General features: G+C 40.1%; 1 protein-coding gene across 1 annotated transcript in view; it reads right to left on the minus strand.

Annotated features, from left to right (window-relative positions):
* LOC113017186 (endophilin-A1-like) overlaps positions 1-17,911 on the minus strand; it is a 52,408-nt gene extending 34,497 nt beyond the window's left edge. Inside the window, exon 1 of the mRNA XM_026160340.1 lies at positions 17,604-17,911. Coding sequence (XP_026016125.1) covers positions 17,604-17,648 — 45 coding nt within the window. The 5' untranslated portion in view covers positions 17,649-17,911. The remainder of the gene's footprint in view (positions 1-17,603) is intronic.
* Between the last annotated feature and the right edge of the window lie 2,499 nt (positions 17,912-20,410).

Genomic DNA, 20,410 nt, shown 5'->3' on the forward strand with positions numbered 1-20,410 from the left:
CAAATCCACCCCTTTTCATGGTCCTGATGAAGAGGAGTCTGCATATCATACAGCACATAGCTAACCTCCAACAATGATGAGGTGACTAGGGCACGTGAGGAGGTGATGCTAGCAGCTGGTAATGTGTCACCCAAACAAAAACAAATGGCTCAAATGAGCATCGCTGGAGCACAAAGGGTGGATGGAAACTATGATCTGCCGCCCCTCCCTGAGTCTGGTTCTGCCGAAGGTTTTTTCCTGTTAAAAGGGAGTTTTTCCTTCCCACTGTCGCCAAAGTGCTTGCTTGGGTTTTTCTCTGTGTGTTGTACAATCTACATTACAATATAAAGTGCCTTGAGATGATCGTTGTTGCGATTTGGCGTGTATAAATAAAATTGAATTGAATTGATACATAATGGAACTATAAGCAGCTGGAAATACATAAAACAACACTGTAACACTTTTGTGCAGCACCTCATCAGTTCAAAGGTTAAGTTACTTCAGCTATTGTTAAAATATTACTCAGTAATTTTATACTTTAACATTTCCAGAGAAAAGCACCAGTGAGGTGACTTTTATGCTTAGGTTAGACTTATGCTGTGGCACTGTAATGGCGCTGCAGCCGGCGCCTTGTTTCAATTGATTCACAATTTTGTGAAAAAAAAAAACACTAACTTTGTCCAAAAACTTCTCATGTTTAACTGTTTTCCACTTTTTCTTTGGTCTTTTTAGCCTTTTTGGCCAGGGTGATGGGAGTATCTGCCATCAAACAAGAAGACAGCCGCATGTAACTACGACTGTGTTTGCTAGTTCACCTTACATGCATTAATGTAATAACGTGGTTAGCCTACTCAACGTAAACTACACACGAACAACATTAAGCTACTCACGCAGAGAAGAACGGCTGCTGCTGCCATCATCATCCGTCATCATTTCTGCTACACTGGCAGGACTAGGGGCCAGGACTCTACTCTTCGGGTTCTTGGGGGATGTTGCAAACTCCTGGTCCGATAACAGGTACCACACCCGGAGTAGATGTGCTCAGTGTGAGGTCTCACAGCAAGCTATCAAATACGGCGCATTTCTCGGCTTTTAAAAAAAACGCTATGCGTCGCCAGGTGTTTCATCAGATTCGAGGAGTTACCTCCTTTGCACAGTATCACCTTAAAGCACTTGTTGCAGGCTGCTGAGTTTGCATCTTTTGCTGTGAAGTACAGCCAGACTTTGACCGCTTCACCTTGGGCATTTTTAATCTGTAGCTCTGCTCTAAAAGAACGTACGTACCTGGGCCCGCCTACTACACTTGCAAAGGTAAAATGATTGGCTGGAATCCAAAGTGTATGACATCTCAGGAAAAAAAAAAAGCACAGAAATAAAGCACCGAAATGTGCGCTGCTTTCCGGTCTGGTTGCCATCATGGCACCGGATACCCATCCCTTGTCGTTAATAGCAGTGGCTCACTAAAAGAGGAGAATGGAAACTGTCCATTTTATTTGCACTAATAAATTCAGCTCAGTCGCAGCTGCGAGCATTGTTCATTGTTTTCTTCCACATCAATATCAGTGTTTCCTAGAAATATTGTGATATAATTTCAAGGCCAGATTGCCCACTCCTATTGTAGATAATGGACTTTATAGTGATACTTTTTCAAAATAAAACCCTCCAGTTCATCTTTGGATGTTTTAAGATTCTGTAAAGTGATTAGATTTTCAAAATAAGATGCCCCAAACCAAGTTGGTCCATTTTAAGTTACTCTGCAACTGTTATCGGCTATCTACCTTAGCCAACTGGCTACATATGTTTAAATTAATAAATATACTACATATACAGCATTTATATTGATACATATATAGAGATTGACAGACCACGTGACTTTCGCGCATTGCATGCGGTGAACTCGTGGCAAAACAATCCAAGTACCGCATCAAATGCAAGCATTTGCAGCACCGCAAAACGTTCATTCTTCGGTTCCAATAAATTCTTGCTTTTTCTTTTCCCCCCAAAAAAGGTATGTACAAAACGAAGGAGAACAATGCCGGTCCGTACAAAGACAGACTTGATGAAAAGTCAAAGAAAAGATACGAGGAAAAAAAATCAAACCAGTGAAAGGGTCAGACCCTTACGAGCACACAGAGGGACAAAATACGTTAGCGTGCTGCCCAACTTTCACCACGCTCATATTTATAATCATACGTTTCTTGGAGTGAGTGCACACACTCGTGAAGTTTAGTAACTTCAGGTCACTGCAACAAGCCCAGGTACAGTTTACCGACAGATGGGTGCAGGACCTTGAAATGCACCGTGTAGAACGAAAGACTATTGTACGTATCATAAGTTTACCTCACAAATTGTCGTCATAAATACACATTCTTTAACCGTTTATTAATAGGACCTTTGAGCTCAACGGTAATTAATTAGTAGTGGAAATCATTTCTGCCTCTTTGTTGCTTCGGAAACATGGCTCGAACAATTTCTCTTCAACGACGTAATCCGATAACAACCGATCTCTTTACCCGTCGGCTTTCCGTGGCTGTCATGCGACCGGCTATTGCAGTTAATAATACAACAGCTTCTTGCCATTTTTTGTGTTTCTTTTTATCGCTGTGTGACTGATTTCAATTGAAAACCTGCATGCGCTAGTACCTCTTGCCACGAGTTCCCAGAATTCTTTGCGGTTTTACCCCTGAGTGACGTCACATTTTCAATCTCTATCCGGTTGTTCAGTGATGACGTGACGAATCCTACTTCCGGGTCTAAAGTAGTCTGCGTTTAATATGGCTTTTGTGTTGTTAACATGTTTAATGTTATGTATTTTCTTCTATTTGATCTCAAAAAGCTCCTAAAACAGTCAGTGATCACTATTGACCTCCCTCGGCTTTTATTACCACTAATCATTTATTTAAGCTCAGTTTTTAAAACCTTAGGATGTAACTGCAGCCCAGCCCATGCAGCAGTATATGAATGACTAACCTTGTATTATGGATGGATTATCTCAGTTGTTCTCCTGGCTGAAGTTTGGTCCTTTTACAGCATCCTGCCATGCGATTACATTTGTTCCTGACCACCGAGAACACTCACGTTAACTTTTATCGAGTGGAAAAAAAGTTAGCTTGTTTATATTATGCTAACATAGCTGTGTCGCTAGCAATCACGTAGCACATCATTATATACCAGCTAGCCAAACTGAAGTAACCCTACAAATGTCACTGCTGTTTAGTTTTCTGTCTTCATTTATGCTGGAAGTGATAGCAGAGCTGTACGTTTTAATTTGTTTCCAAAACCCCGCAGTCAGGACATGCTATATTGTATTTAGATAGAAGCTAGCGAGCTAACTCCCTGCTAACTTCTAACTCCGTTAAATGTCATAAATTCTGTTTTCATGGATGCCTGGAAACTCAATTGTTACACCTGGTAGAGCAGAACGCTGATCATTTTATTAAAGATGAAAGACTTTAGATAGTTTTTCAACTCTCAGTAATGCCATAGTGATCGTTTGATATATGGACCTGCAGCGGAGTTTAGACCCAGACACGGCTAGTGACGTCAGACTGAACAACCGGATAGCAGGCCAGCAATGATCTCACCAGTTTCTGAAGAAAGAGTTAAAAGTGCGTTCCTTAAGCTGTTGTAGATAACTGTGAGGTGCATATTTAAAATGTGGACTGTGACCTGTTCAGCCTGCTCTTTTATTTCCTTATTTTAGTGTAGCTAAAGCAACATGTTAGTTCTACTTCTAGTAATTAGATTATTCAGATGTGTTAGTTTTTGTCCTATTTGTGCTTTTTAAAAATATGTCTTACTTTCCCAATCTGTAATTAAATGGTCAATGCTATTCTTAAAATGTATGCTAGGTGGAAAAAAACAACAACTATGAAATAGATAAATCAGAGTGATGGTATTTCAAATGAACTGTTATTTTTAATTCATTTAACCTATACTTGACCTGATGGTTAAATTGCAGGCATCAGATCAAGTAAATGTGTTGGTGAGAAAAAGTGGTGTGATTGCTGTCAGCTGGTAACAATAAAAATAATAAACAAAGAAAACCTCACGATTAGATACAAAAACGGATACAAAAACAAGGACGTGCTGATTTTTTGTGGATTCTGGAAGATTTTCACGTTTCAGTTTAGAAGTTTTTGTCATCATCTGTTAAACAGATGTTTAATCTGTAAGACTCTTAATCTGGATCTTAAATTGTTTTTTTTTGTCAAATCTGATGAGTAATTTTAAAAAATTAAATACAAATGAGCAATTTAAAATCATGGAGGTCAAAATGACAGCACTCGTCTGTTTTCCACACTGTAATATACAGCATATTGATTACACCCACACAGCCTAAGGTTCATCTCAGCCAATGGGATTCATTCTGCCCCCAGCTGGAGCTTTGCCTCGGGCAGCAGAGCTTCTGTCTTCGTCCAGCTTTCATTGATTTTAGGCTGAATTCCCTTACAGTGGCTGATGGCTGCAGCCACATCATCAGCACGCAGTGAGGAGGTCAAAGGTCAAATTGATGAAGTGACTTGAAAACAAAAGGAAAGGACACGGAGACACGCGGGTCCTCTGCTCACGTGTGAAGCCCTCAGGGACAATCAATTATTGAGCGAGCCAACCAGAGCTCAGCCTGGCCTGTGTGTGTATGTGTGTTTGCATCAAGCCTGCCTTCACTTCACACGTGTGTGGTTGCCAGGACAACACGTCCCTCGAAGGGAGAGAGAAGCATGTTTGATCAGGAAGCAACAGAGAAGCAGAGACAGACTGATTAACATCCTTTTTATCCTCAATCTTTGTTCAAATTCACATCTTTATGTCTTATTAAATCTGATTATTGACACATTATTTTCTATTTCCTCATTTTTTTGAGTGTCCTGTCACCATAATTTGAATTTAAGAGAGACAAACTGTGCTCCCATCTGCTCCCACTTAATAGCAGCTTCTTCAATCTGCTCCATCAATCCTCTTCACCTCTTTCTCTCTAATTATCTTCAGGGTGCTTCCTGTGTCTTTCTCTTCTTCTATCATTCATCGTCAAATACAAGTCTAGGGTCAACACAAACAGAGACTGCAAGCTGAAAGAAAAATGTGGAAAGAGAACTACCACGCAGTGAAATACAAGATGAATTCACTATGTTTCCACAGAAAATAAATACCTCATTGTGAACTTTTATCAACATAACCGGGACGATCAGAGATCATTCTGAACCTCAGCCTTTAAGGAAACCGAAAATCCTCAAAGAAACTTGAAGCACCCATTCATTTCCTTTACTCTTGATGCAGAGCAGGGCTGTGGGTTCAGAATATAGTGAATATAAGTGTAATAGCCTGCAAACATAATCTCAGGACCATTATTTCTGAATTAGCTCATTGAGTGTTTCATTCATAACAATCTCACAAAAGACTTACTTTGCCACATTAACAGTTCAAATCTCTCAAATATTGCATTTAGATTTATGTAGAACAAGGAAAACGCAGAACTTACTCAATCTTTAGTATTACTACTACTAACAATAATAATATAGTAACATAACTGCAAGGTACACGCAGGCACACACACAAGAAATATTTCAATACTTCCTTAGGTAGAGCAAACTATGAAAGATGACTATTTTTAGGCTCTTTGAGGAAATGCTTTGCTTCTGGTGCTGATCAAATACGGTTGCTAAGGAAGGCAGCCACTGTTTCCAACTGCTGAGATACTTTCTCTGGTACAACCAGACAGACAAACTTGACACTTTGTAGGCACATTAAACTGTGTTATCTTGTTCATTTAACACTGTCTATTACTGTTACAGATGGGCAGGACTGATAACATTTACTACACCTGATATCTTTTGATATGAAAATTTGGAAAACAACACTGAGGGCAGCATATAGACATAATGACTCTAAACCGTAACACTTAGTTGGATACTCAGCAGTATTGATACTAGGAGTGCCGTATTCACCTCATTCAGCTGATGCACAACTGGCAGGTGCACAGCCCCTCACCTCACTAGCAGCTGAACACATTCAACATTTTCATTTTACACAGCTATCATCGACATTAACCTGACCCATGATCACATGTTAATGTTAGCCACTTAAAATGATCAGAAAACAGAATTTTATTTATGTAGCCCATTTAATTTCATGTAAACTCAGTGTGCTGAACATGAAAGATAAAAACAACTGATGTGGGTCTACAACATGTAAATTGACTGATTCTTGTATAGTGCTTTTCTACTCTCTTGGAGTACTCAAAGAGGTCTATACAACATGCCACATTCACCTTATCACACAAGCACTTTCTTTCTAGTTAGTGCTTCCTAACTACATACACACATTCATACTCATACACACATTCATACTCATACACACATTCATACTCATACACACATTCATACTCGGAGAGCAACTTGGCGTTAGTATTTCCAAGGATACTTGACATGCAGACTGGAGGAGCCAGGAATCAAACCACTAACCTTCCGATAAGTAGGGGACCTGCTCTACCCCCACATAGCTTATAACAGTAAAAAAAAAAAAAAAAAAATCCACAAATCAATGAAAAGCACATGTGCAAACACACTGTTATTAAGTGTGCAACTGTGAGAATAAAAAATGTTCTGAGTCTGTCAGTGGGCAGCTTGTTCCCAAGAACAGGACCACAGTAATTGAAAGCACTTTGAACACACTTAGATCCAACTCTAATAAAACAGTTCACAGACCTGCACCTGATGACCTGCAAAATCTAATCAGGTTATAGAAACTGAAGAAGTCAGAAATGTACTGAGGGACCAAACCACAGAGCTTTAGAATACAATAGCATATAAAAGAATAACTTCACATAAATAGTTAGACAACAGGAATGAATAACAAAAAAGAGGAATATATACAAAATAAGAGGAAGACACACATTAAAAGGACAAGTTACAAAGTGCCTAAATGTAGTGCAAAGGACTTGGTCCAAGTATAGAGTCTGTGTGGTAGTGGTCTGAGTGACTGTGGGTGGGCAGGAGTGGGGTGTGGGGGGATAGTGTTTGTTTACAGTCCAAATGGCCCAGAGGAAGAAGCTGTTTGTGAGTCTGGAGGTGTGGGACCTGACTGACCTGAGGCACTGTCCGGAGGGCAGTGAGTCAAATATGCAGTGGGCAGAGGGCAGGGGTCACCTGTGATGGTGCTGGTTTTCCTGAGACAGGAGGATCTGGTGATGGCCTCCAGGGTTGGTATAGGGCAGCCAGTGATTCTTTGGACAGTGTTTATTACCCTCTGCACAGCCTTCCTTTTCTCAGCTGTGGCCCCTGCGTACCAAACACAAGGCAGTAGGAGAGCATGCTCTCCACTGTGGAGTGGTAGAAGGCCAGCAGCAGCTTCCAGTCCAGGTTATTCTTCCTCAGGACATGAAGGAAGCGCTGCTGCTGGACCTTCTTTACCAGGACATTGGTGTTGTGGGTCCAGATGAGATCAGTGAAGATGAGGCAGAGAATCTATTATGAAATACTAAATGGATTTAAAGGTAGTACTGAACTGAAGGTCAAACTGAAGGTCAAATTTCCATGTATGCGTAAGGACGACTGCATTCTGAATTACCTGTATGTAGCAATACTGCTGCTAATAAGGATGTAATATGATAGTAGTTTATTATCAAGCCTATGCGGAACATGTTTCAACTGAAGAGCTCAAGGAAAGAAACAGTGGCTAAACCAAAGAAACATGGCAGAAAACAAAAAGGGGAGATGAAAAGATTACCTTTGAAGAAGCAGGTGGATTCATTGCAAATGAGTCTACTGCCACAAAAGAGTGAGGGAGCCTTTCATTACCTTTGATTACCTTCGTATTTTCATTTATATAAATTCCTGCCAAATTAAAGTCAACAAAGCCTATAACATTCTGTGGTCATGTTTCATATCGAAGGTTTACCTGTTGTAATTTTCATTAATCATCAACTATCAATCCCCGTGTCCCTTCCCATTAAAAAGTCTTCCAGAAATGACATCTCGGCAAGATTAAAGGGAAATAAAGCTGTCGATTCACAGGTTGATCTATGTTCCATCACTTATGGTCACGAGCTCTGGCTAATCACTGAAAGGGTGAGAGTGCAGATGCAAGAGGCAGAAATGAGTTTCCTCTGAAGAGTGGCTGGGCTCTCCCTTTGATAAGATTGTAGTTTGGCTATCAGGAGGCCACTTGTTTTGCGAATCATTGTAACTAGCAAAGATAAACAAATGAAGATAAGTGCAAAATTTTTCTACAATTGGAGCTAATGCAATGAAATCTCAATCTTATGTGTACTGTAATGGGTAAATTTGAATAACAATTAAGTATGCTTGTATCTAAAACATGCAAAATTACAACTAAAATGGGAATTTGTGCATCACTGAGTGGCTTATAATGGCTATAACCATCAAAATCTGAAAAGTAGAAATAACTGGAGACACCTGTTAAATAAAACAACAAAATATTACTTTAAAATGCCACATTTCAAACAATTGGGAATACTAAATGAATGAAGGCAAATTCAGTGAAGGATAAGTTAAAAATCAGGGATGAAGATTTAAAACGTATGAAATTATTAAATGAAAGGCCTGTTTATGATCTACTTCCTCTTTGATCTTTTGTTTATTGTTCTTCCTCTTTCTTTGACGTTTGTACAGTTGGATATCGATCTCTGTCTTCTCTCCCTCTCTCATGTTTTATTCAACCGTTTAGACCGAGGTGTCCCATTTCCTGCTTGGCGGCCATCTTGGTTGGTGGCACTGCGACTTGGCAGTTGGCTTCACACTGCCACTGCTTGCTTAGCTCAGCTCTGATTGTTCTTTTCCCATCTGTTAAAGCACACACACACACACACACATGCTGGGATGTGTCCCAGATTCACGTCTCAGCAGGCAAAAAGTTCAAATCAAGTTTTAATGTTCCCAATTCTCGCGTGTGATTGGCTCACACACCCCATGAGCAAGAAGTGGAAAACACGAAGGTTTTTTTTTATGCTCTCCATTTGAAAATTTTTCTGCTTGCAAGGTTTCTGTCACAGATAAGACGAGCCTGGTCAAATGAGGTGAACAGATTGTTGTTAAAGCTGTCGCAACATATGACTCATCTGTTGAGCTCTGCCTAATTCATTTTGCTCTACAATCTCACCTCAATTATAGCTAAAATTTATATGTTAACCTTTTAATCTAATTTTTGCCTGGAGCCTATCCCATCCATTGTAATCTGCTATACACAGATTTAAAATCACAAGCTAGCCTCACGTGCATGGACTGTGGTTGGAAGCTGGAGTATCAGACAAGAATCCATGCAGGCACAGGGAGAACCTAAAAACTCCATCCTGGATTTGAACCCTTGACCTACTTGTTGTGAGGCAACAAGATCCACAACACCAACGCTGGAGTACCAAAACCTGCAGTTTCTTCTAACAGCTTCTTGACAATGGCTCCAAAAGTGAGTCAATACCAGTTGACTCCTGTTAGAGCAGAAATAAATGTGTTTACAACCTCATACAGTTTTACTCTCTTAAGCTAGTTTTGCTCTCTGTCTGACATAAACCATGGCTGTGAACTAGATCATGGTTAATAACAAATGAATGGAGGACGTGGTTTTTTTTTGAAGGATTTTCACCACTATATCAACCCCTGCAGTTAATTATGCTAATCAGTTTCAGTGAGTTAAATTCTGGCATTTTATTAGTATTTTTTTTTTTAGATATCTGTGTCTATGGCGAATAACTAATATTTCTGGGTGTGCCTCTAGTGGCCAGTGGATGAATTTTGTCCTTTATTTTTCTTACACAACATTAACTTGACATTCCTGAAATGAGACAGAAGCTGAAAATAAACAAACACATAAGTCCTAATTTCATAATAATGTGCTATGTCTTTTAATTTTCTGAGTTCAGACTTTCCTCAATGTGTTATTTCTCCTATTGAATTAGATTTTTCCAACCTGCTATTACTTAGTAAAGCAGCACACTGTATTGCCGCACTGCTGCATGTAATCACGGGTTATTATCTCTCACCTCTGCAGCTCAGCATCTACCCTGTCGCTCAGACTCGGTTCTCTCTGCTTTGTGCTTGTGTGTTTGCACTCTGCCTGGTACAGCCATGAATAAACCATGGCCGTGAACGACATCACAGCAGTCAGAGTGTCGATGGTTAATCAGCACCAGAGAGATGACAAATCGGGTTTATATTTCAGTTTACACACAGAGAGAAACTCATAGATACAGGCAGACAGACAGTCCCTCTTTTCTGGTTTCCAGAGTTACGGGTCTCTGACGTCTCGTGCTGCCTGCTGCCCCCTCACTTTCCAATAACGCCTACTGGTGATTCACAGATCTATTTCAGGCCTCGCTACCTGCCTGCTAGCCGTCGACATCTCACCTCAAAGATCCGTCACCACCTCCAATCAAATGGGAAATTCATATGTGACAAGTCAAAGGTGTTTTTAAAGAAACACCTGTAGAACCTGGATTTATAACTGAGACAATACCTCATTCATACACTTAGCTTGTGATCCACCATACACAGCAACACAACATGACAAGTTCATTCATGATTTTAGTTTATTTTGACTCAGCCTGCTTCTGAAAATAGTCACTACGGCACCAAATGTCAATAATCTGCCACTGAAATAGTCCCGAACAAGGATAATACTCAGCTTTATTCCAGAAATAAAACTGTATATTTACAAGTCATTTTAAAAGATTTCCATGTTGAATAGAACAGAGAGTCCAATCTGAAATTACTGGGGGCTAAACTCAACAAATTTGACAAGCTAAATTACAAAATCTTTGATCACTATCAGTGTGACTTTGAAGTGCTGTACTGTATGTTTGTAAGTTTTCTCAAAAAGACACAACAATGTCGATGAAACATTTTGCACCATCAAAGACAACCGCCGGTGCCTTTGGGTTCATTCTATCTCTGGACTTATTTTTCTACGAAGGTTTGAACTTTGAGAGTGTTTAAACAAGAGTGAAAAGTGTGAAAATGTTCGTGCCTGTCGGAGAAAAGTGTATAAAGTGTGTAGTGAGGGGTTTTACAGCCTTGAAACATCTATAATAATTGTAAAAAATAAAGTTGGCTACTTCGCGGATTTTACCCATCGCGGGTTATAGAACGTAACTCCAGTGATAAACGAGGGACAACTGAACTGCAAAACAGAAGTGTTTAGGAGCCACAGCAGCTCATTCACAAAGTGGCAGGTCATGTAAAGTTATAGAGCACAGTTGCTGAGTGCTGAGGAGCATTATGTATAAAAGTCAACAACACTCTGCTGAGTCAGTGACTCTGGACTTCCAAACTTTCTTTGGCATTAAAATCAGCACTGTGCTGGTTTCTATGGCTGGAAGCCTGACATCGCCACATACAATGCCAAGCCCTGGATGGAGTTGTGGAAAGCATGCCACTGCTGTTCTCTGCAGCAGTGGAAATGAGGAGTCATGTTTCTTTATAGAGCAATCATCTGACGAGTCTGATGAATGTGTTTGGCGAATGCCAGGAGAACGTGCCTTAAGGTTTAGTTCCAGTCAAAGGAAATCTTAATTCTTTAGCGTACCAAGATAAGATGGCCAATTCTAAGCTTCCAACTTTGTGGGAACAGTTTGGGGAAAACCCCTTTTCTGTTTCAGAGTGACTGTGACCAAGTGACACAGCAAGGTCCATAAAAGCATGGTTGGATGAGTTTGACGTGGAAGAACTTAAATGGCCCTCACAGAGTCCTGACCTTAACCCCATTGAACACCTCGGGGGGGCTGTGGCTCAGGAGGTAGAGCAGCTCATTTAGTAATTGGAAGGTTGATGGTTTGCTGGCTGCACCATTCTGCTGGCCAGAGCATCCTTGGGCAAGATACTGAACCCAGACTCACTTCTGCTGTGTTCATTGGACTGTGAATGTTAGATAGTAAGCACTTTGACATAGAAAAAAGTGCTTGTATGAATGTGTATGTGAATTGAAGAATAAAGTATGTTGAATGCTCAAGTAGAGTAGAAAAGAACTATGCCAGAACCAGCCCTTTCAGTTTTGGATGAACTAGAACGAACAATGAATGCTTTGGGAGATTGAGATCCAGGCGCTCGTATCCAACATCAGTGTCTGACCTTACAAATGCTCTTCTGGATAAGTGGGCACACTCCAAAATATTGTGGAAAGCTTGATGGGATGCCATAAGAGCTACTGTAAGTGTAATGGGTAGAAAGGTTTTGTCCATACAGTGTATTTATACCCTCATATATGATGAGGGATATATGGTGGATGATCAGAGAATCATGTATAAGAAGATCACTTTTTACTTTGCACACATCTTTACAGCCTGCTTAGATATCTGAAAGGTGAAAAACAGCCTTCGATAAATGAGTATGACACGAGTACCAATCCAGAACCAGCCAAGCCAGCTGGTCGTCTCTTTTGGATAGACTGTGCTACAAAGAAACAGAGACTGCCTTTGGTGCACCAGTTTCAGAGTTAACGCTGTCCTCTGGAGCTGTCTGAACATGCAGGACGCCCTCCGTCTCTGTTGCTGTACTTTTTATTTTTGCTTTTTGCTCTGCTCTGCTGCAGTGACCCAGTTTCCCCCTCAGGGATCAATAAACATCATCTTCTCTCTTTATCAGCACCCGCAAACGCAACGAATGTGTAGGAATTTGTCCCGATGACAGACGAGACGGAAAGCAAACATGGACAACATCGATCGGCTGTTTTTGTTCCTCTCTCTCTTCCTCCTATTTTATTTTTTACACTTTTTAATGACATTAGTGAAGCCCTCGGGGTCAGATTACTGCATGAAAATGTCATATTAATAACATTTTCATTGATTTCGACTCTCTTTAAGAACAGTGGGAGGCCCAGACAAGCACAGACACACATTAATTTACCAAAGAAGAGCAAAGATAAGAGTAATTTGTGTGTCACAATTTTATTTCCTCTTCTTTCCTCTCTGGTAATCGTCTGTGATGTCTCCAATTTATGAACCTTAACAGCGCGTGACTATCCAAGTGTTTATAGCACCACTACCAGCTACAGCAGTAAAAGTGTCTTACAGTGACTCTCTGCAGACACTTAGCTGTTAATATTTCTTGCAAAATAATCTGAATAAGAGCTGTTTTAATAAGTATAGGAGCAGCAGGGGCATCAGCTGCATTAGTAAGAGCGGTAAAAGCAGCAGTAAGAGAGGAAGTCCTTTTAATTTATAGACAAGTTAGAAGTTGTTTGACCACTTTGAGTAAGACTAGAAATGCACTGTGCAACTGTGGTCTTTCCCCAATCACATATAAAAAAAATACTAATTGGTACTATGCATAGAAATTCTGCAACATTTTTCACAAAGTCCATTTTTGTAGTGTGCAACACTGTCAGTGGAGGTTAAAGACTGGCCTCTGAAAGGTACAAACCACAAGCATTCAATGAAAAGGGGAAGCGCTCCAGTGACAAGCACACGCTAAGCAATTTGTTGTTCAGCTTGTTTCCCGATGACACTTTGACTAGAGGAGCTGGGTTATTATAACTCCGACCTTCCAGCTTCACCTCCTGAGCCTCAATCGACCCGTACAACTGAAGGTACAACTGGATACTCGGGTTTGTTGACCTGCTCCTGCCGTCATCCTGCTGCGAGATCGCCAATAATCAATAACCAACCACTGTCCCTGAGGAGGGCTGTGGAGAAGGGTTAAGTGTACTTGTTAATTAAACTGTAATTTAAAGTCAAACCAGATTAAAAAACAAACCACACTTCCTTCTGTTTTCTCTAACTCTGGATCAATGAAGACACTCTACACAGATTCATTAATGTCAAAGAGGAAACAGTACGAGCCCAGGTCTGCAGGGATTGTTTAAATGGACAGGTGTTGACATGAATGGTATCAAGGCACATTGAATCTGGAATCTTGAACTAAAATAATTAATCTAACAATTCTGAGAACAGGAAATGAATGCATTCATAATAACAAGCTGAAACAAACCCCCACAGTTACTTGAGAGCTAATGGCAAATCAATCTGACCATCTTTGCTCCCCAAGATCTTTATCCCGCAACACAACCTTATAATTTGCTTTACTTTCAAAGGGTCAAACACTTTATTGCAAGGATTCTACAATAATACCGAGAAAACAGAGAAAAACCCAAACAATCACATCGGCCCCTTTGACCAAATGATGTGGTGACAGTAGGGAAGAAAAACTCCCTTTTAACAGGAAGAACCCTCCAGCTGAACCAGGTGCAGGGAGGAACAGCGGTGACTAGTTGGAGGTGAAGGGAAGAAGATTGGGCCCCAACCTTAAAGCGTGGTGTAGTTATCAGCAAGCTTGGTGAGCTTATGAGCAAGCCCCACCAATAAATGAACACTAATAATAACTACAGATTAATAAAATACTAGAACTGATGGTGTGAACCACACAGTGGAGGAAATTTGTTATGTAATTCCATTAAAATGGCACCACAGATGTAGTGGAGAGGTCCACTTCCACGATTTAATTAGTTCAGGTGAGCTAGCTGTCAATTAAGAGCCCCGCCCTGTTCTTCAGTTTCCAAATGTAGGAGCTATGGAAGCACAGTTATTATGAAAGTGAAACCATCCACAGGGGCTAACACGGTTTTTGTAACCAGGCTCTAAACATAGACACAGCCTCAAGTGGAGGCTTGTTGCTTGGGCTCTAGGGCTGCAGCTATCGTTTATTTTAGCAATCGAGTAATCTATTGATTATTCCACCAATTAATCAAGTAATCAGATGAAAACTATTTTTTGTCTTATTAATGAGCAATAGTAAATATTCAAGAGAGAAAAAACTAGTCTTTCAAAATGAACTGCTTATTGGTTTCCATTTTAGAAATTGCAATTTTTAAACGTTTAACTGCAACCAACATCTCAAAAAACAAAATAACTAAACCCTTTGACTGTATAAACGCACCATATTAAAAATTTTTTTTTTTTAAAGAAAACATTTTCTTAAATGGAAAAATATATAAAAAAAATCTCAAGTACAGTCAAAGGTCAAATCAAATATAATAAGATAAATAAACAATCTGAACTAAGGCATAAATATTTACCTTTACTGTCTATTTTTAAGGTTTTCTGACATTAATTGAATTTTATTTCAGTTTTATTTAGCGGCAAATCACAACAACAGTCACCTTAAGGCGACTTATATTGTAAGGTAGACCCTACAATAATACATACAGAAAAAACAACAACAATCATATTAGCAAGCACTTTGGCGAAAGTGGGAAGGTAAAACTCCCTTTTAATGGGAGGCAACTTTTTTGTGCTGCTGAAAAAATGGTGTAGATGTTAATAATTAATAATAATTCAGTGTCCAACAGACAGTGTCCAATTTGATATTGTTTCACTTTCAATCTGAAAAATGTTACGAAAGCTTTGCAATACACCCTATGCCCTTCTTAGACTCAGCTCTGTTCGCTTCCATGTAAAACAGGACAGCTGCTGTCAGCCTTCAGGAAGCTGTCTAATTAAACCAGTGTGACTAAGTTAACAGTTTTGTATATTTTAATACAACTTCTGGAGGCTTACTGCTGATTTTTCTCAGCATAAAACAAACGGTGGTGGATGGAGGAGTAAAAAGTTTGCTTTTCTTCATGTTGGAGTTTGTTGATCAGGTGATTTAATGAAGGACTGAAAATGTAAAAGGTGAGTGCAGGAACACCGCTGATGTTTTGGATGTTTTCCTTCACTCGGCCTGAAATTTGGGGCACTGTGGCCTTGATGTTGTTCAACTTTTTAATCATACGCTACTCCTAAATACATATCTATTGCAGGTCTGTTTTTAGTCTCAAATGTAGGTGAAACACTCTAGTTTACATAGTTTATTACATCAGGGTGCAACAGAGCCATGCGTTAAACTAAGCACTGAAGCAAAGAATTTGGGTCAAGAATTTATTTAATCAAATTACTTGATGAATAATTGCAGCGCTAACAAACTTCAATATAAGGAACCCGAGTCCCCCCCTCCTCCTGTCCCTTACTATTTTTCACACACATGACCATTCAGCTCAAAGTCCTGCCACTTTTCCATCTGCAGCCTCACAGAGCTGCCAGCACGACCGACATCACTCCACAGCCGACATGATGAGCGAGGAACCCTGTGGGGAGGAGGCCGGACGGACAGACGCCGGGTCATACAGGTTCTGTCTGTCTGTCTGTTTGTGCTTCACTCTTTGTATTCATCTCACATTCAGATTCAACCACCAGAAAACAGGCTGAAAGGTTAAAGCGGTTCCCCCAAAAGCCTCCAAACAAAAACATGTCAGCAAGTGTTAAAAATAAATCCTAATCATTAATGAAACTGAAATCTGAGCCCGAGTTATGATTATGCTGTAATGATGGACAGATGATGGAGGGCGGTAGGAGGTGGATGTGAAGTGGAAAATGAAAAATGGAGGCATGATGATCAGAAAAAAAGAAAAAAAGATTAAACAGAAGGATCGATGGTGAAGAAATCTAGGAGCAGAGGATGAGTGTAGGAGGAAGAAAGAATAAAGGAAACATGGATTAAAATGATGATCAGAGGGTGGATGAGGGGATGTTAAAAGACAGAAAAATAGCACAAGGAGGGGGAGAAGTGAGAAGAGGTGGAGGAATGTCTCAAAGAACAGGAGGATGAGGAAGAGTGGAGGAAAAGATGAAGGTAGGACTGAAAAACTGATTTAAAAGTAAAAAGAGAAAGAAGAAAAAGAAGCAGAGGGGATGTTCAGGTGTCTAAAGCTAAAAGATGTTGGGTTGGTAATGGATGGATAAAAAGAAAAAGAAGCGTGTGGAGAAGGAGACAGGATGGGAAAGATGGAGTGATAGAGGGATTGGAGCAAGAAGAAAAAGATGGAGGGATAGGAAGGAAAACAGAATGTGGATGGAGGGATGGATAAGAAAGAAGCAGAGGATGGAAGGAAACAGAGGAGAGATCAGGAGAAGGAGGTGATGCAAGAGGCACAGAGAGAAAAGGAGGGATGGGTGAAAGATGGAAAAGATGATAGAAGGAGGACAAGAAGGAGAAAGATGAAGCAGCGTTATAGAGGAGGGATGAATAACAATAACACGAAGAGGCGAAGAAAGTGTGGAGGAAGAATGGAAGGATGAAGGAGAAGGAAGAGGATGATGAAGGAAGTTTGTATTTTAGAGGTATGTAGATTTTTTAAAAAGGATGAAGGAAGATGAAGAGGATGGAGAGATGGCGGAAGAAGAAGAAGATGGAGGGATGTGAAGGAGGAAGGAGGGAATTCCCTGTTGCGTGGATCAACAGCCAATCAGCTGCACACACACACTTTCAGCTCACACAGTGTTACATAACATTACATGCAAACCTCTCAGTGTGTGTGTGTGTGTTTGAGGGGGGCATACCCCGCTTTTAATTCACACAAAACATCGCGAGAAATCTGAATAGTTTACACACAAATCTCGTTTTTGTCTGAGGAAAATAATCAGACAGTTCTTTACACAAAAACAAATTTAAAAACATCTGAATGAGGTAAAATGTAGATTTTTAATACTAACTCGCTGCTTTTAACGGAATAAACGTGATTTCATTAAAGACTAAAAGTGTTTTTGTTGATATGAGTGGATTTATGTGCGTCCACAGGTTTGTTTGTTTTTTTCCGCAGAGAAATGAAGGGAAACAGGAAGCGGGTCTCTCGCTTCTTCTTACCTGGGTGGCTTTATGGAACTGCTTCTTCAACCCCGCGACAGACATCACTTCAGCGGCGGAGGCAGCAACCACAGAGAAACGGTGTGTGAAATATTTATGTGAAAGCTGCACGGACAGCACGGAGCCTGGGACGGGAGCGAGGTGGAGCCCGAAGAGACGGCGGTAAATCCTCCGGTTCGCTTTAAAGTCGGTACTGTCCGCTTATTGTGGAGGAAAATGTGGTGGAAACGCGAGCCGCTGATCGCCAAACCAAACCCAGCTGGATCTATTTTCAGTCAGAGAGAGAGAGAGAGGAGGAGAGGAGGAAGAGGAAGGGCAAAGATCCTCTAATGAGAAAATGGATCACACCAGCCTCTTCATGCTGGCACTAAAAACTCATTTCATATTTATGATCTTATTCTTTTGCCCTTTTGTCCACCAGTGATGTGATGTGCTTATAAACCAGGATGTCCAGCTCTCAGTTTATGGCTCATGGAAAACTTTCTCTATTCAATCACATGCTTGATGAGACCAAAACTAAAAGCTGGACTTCAATGGGAAAACAAGCTTGTTTAGTCTCAACATAAAGTTCAGCTGAACTTTCAGCCAGAGCCCAGCATACAGCTCATGTGTTTGATTTGGCAGATGTGCACAGATGTGTCAGTGTGACATCATGAAGAGGTTTAGCAGTGAAGCAGACTAACGGAAGCTGGAGTTTTACGTTCATTAAATCCCCGCAGCTTCACAGGACCCAGAGGTGCCTCTCCAAAGTGAGACATTTACATAAGTTCACACTGTGGCGCAGCAGCTGCAGCTACAGTTACTACTGCATTATTCAGAGAGGATCACTGTAAGTCAGTATATCTGTTTCTCTACACCTAAGACAGGTGAGCTGTCACTCACAGTCACAGTTTGAATAAGAAATTATTTCTTACACATCGACTGACTTGATGTTTTTTTATTTTAACAGTTTTTTGTTTTGTTTTGGGGTTTTTTTTTTAGCATTCACAGTAGTGGTTATTATTAATATTGTGTGGATCTTAAATATTGTGACCTCTCTAGTCACTTAAATTTTGTGGTATTTATGTGAAACCTTCAACTTTTAGAGCTTTTTCTGGGCACACCAAACCTCCAAGAAGATATGGGGATGCTTCTCAAGATCTCCCACAAGAACATCAGGAATAATTAAAATCGTCAAAATCGGAATATTTTATTAATCCTTAAAGAAATTATTTCCCTATCCCTTCTATCTATCTATCTATCTATCTATCTATCTATCTATCTATCTATCTATCTATCTATCTATCTATCTATCTATCTATCTATCTATCTATCTATCTATCTATCTATCTATCTATCTATCTATCTATCTATCTATCTATCTTATTCAGCAACTAATAAACATTTTTTCTGAGCCCCACAGGCAGCAGATTTTAAGATGATCTGAGGTGTTTTACTCTGTTTTGTTTTGTTTTTTCTCCTCTGGATTATTTAAAGGGCCAGTTCACCCAAATGTTTACACTGTCTGGCAGCCCTATCAATTTCTTTTAAATTAACCTGACTTGGCTGTGGGCATGGTGGGTAATTAATGCAGCCTCTCTACTATATTTGAGCATTAGCACTGACGATTTAAGGTCCAGTGTGTCCTCTACCAAAGGAGGTAACAAAGGGAGTTTGTCTCCTGAGTATTTAGAGAATATACTGCCACAGAGGTGCTTTGGGGACAGTTTAATGGGTTAGGAACCTTTCTAAGAAGAAATGAGTGTTTGACTGCAGCCAGAAACAAAGAAACACAGAACACATGGGGAAGACATAAAGACCTAGCAATACAAGAAAGAAGAAATACCATCAAACAGTGACCAGAACTCAAATATCAGACAGGAAACAAAACCACAGAAGTAATATTTGCTCTGAAGTTTTAATTATCTCTCCTGACAAACAACACTAATATCTGAGCAACAAAACAAAACAAAACAAAACAAAACCAAACAAAACAAAACACCATGGAGACTTACTGAACTCAGGGGAAAACCAAAAAGAAGCAGTTGTAAATCAAATCAAATCAAATCACATCAAATCAAATCACTTTTTATTGTCACATCACATGTGCAGGCACACTGGCACAGCACATGCGAGTGAAATTCTTGTGTGCGAGCCCCACAAGCAACAGAGATGTGCAAACACAACAACACAAACGAGCAAAATACAAGAATGGCCAACCTGAAACTAATAAATATATGTACAATATATAATAGTGTATGCATTTCTGGATGTGTATACTAAATATTTTCCTACGTGTGTGTGTGTGTGTGTGTGTGTGTATACACATTTTTACAAATTAAATAGTAAAAAAATAAAATAAAATAATAATAATAATAATAATAATAATAAAATATATAAAATATACAGAACTCAGAACTCAGAAAATGTTGCTGTGATCAAAAAGAGCTTTTGCAGATATTTGATGAAGTTTCTGGAATCCCTGCACAAGTTAATTTCGCGTTCATTGTTTTGATTTCTGTCCTCGGAGCCTCCATCTTTCATACGAAAACGATCTTCGGCGGGGAGGGGAGCCTCACGTTATTTGAGTGACGTCAGCACGTCGGCCCTCGCCACCTACGAGCGATCCCCGCGACGCCCCCCTGAGCACGAGACACCCGCGCGGGCTCGTGCTGCTTGTTGGAGACGAATAATAATGATGTCACGATGCTCGCGCGACCTCAGTGCGCTGGCAGGATACGAAACTACATCTGGATGAGAATAGAGAAGAGGAGGAGGAGAGTTTGGGGTGTTTGCGTTTCAGCACCAAGGACAGCGCTTTAGGGGGT

The sequence above is a fragment of the Astatotilapia calliptera genome, unplaced genomic scaffold (genome assembly GCF_900246225.1).
Source record: "Astatotilapia calliptera unplaced genomic scaffold, fAstCal1.2 U_scaffold_1, whole genome shotgun sequence".
NCBI lineage: Eukaryota > Metazoa > Chordata > Actinopteri > Cichliformes > Cichlidae > Astatotilapia > Astatotilapia calliptera.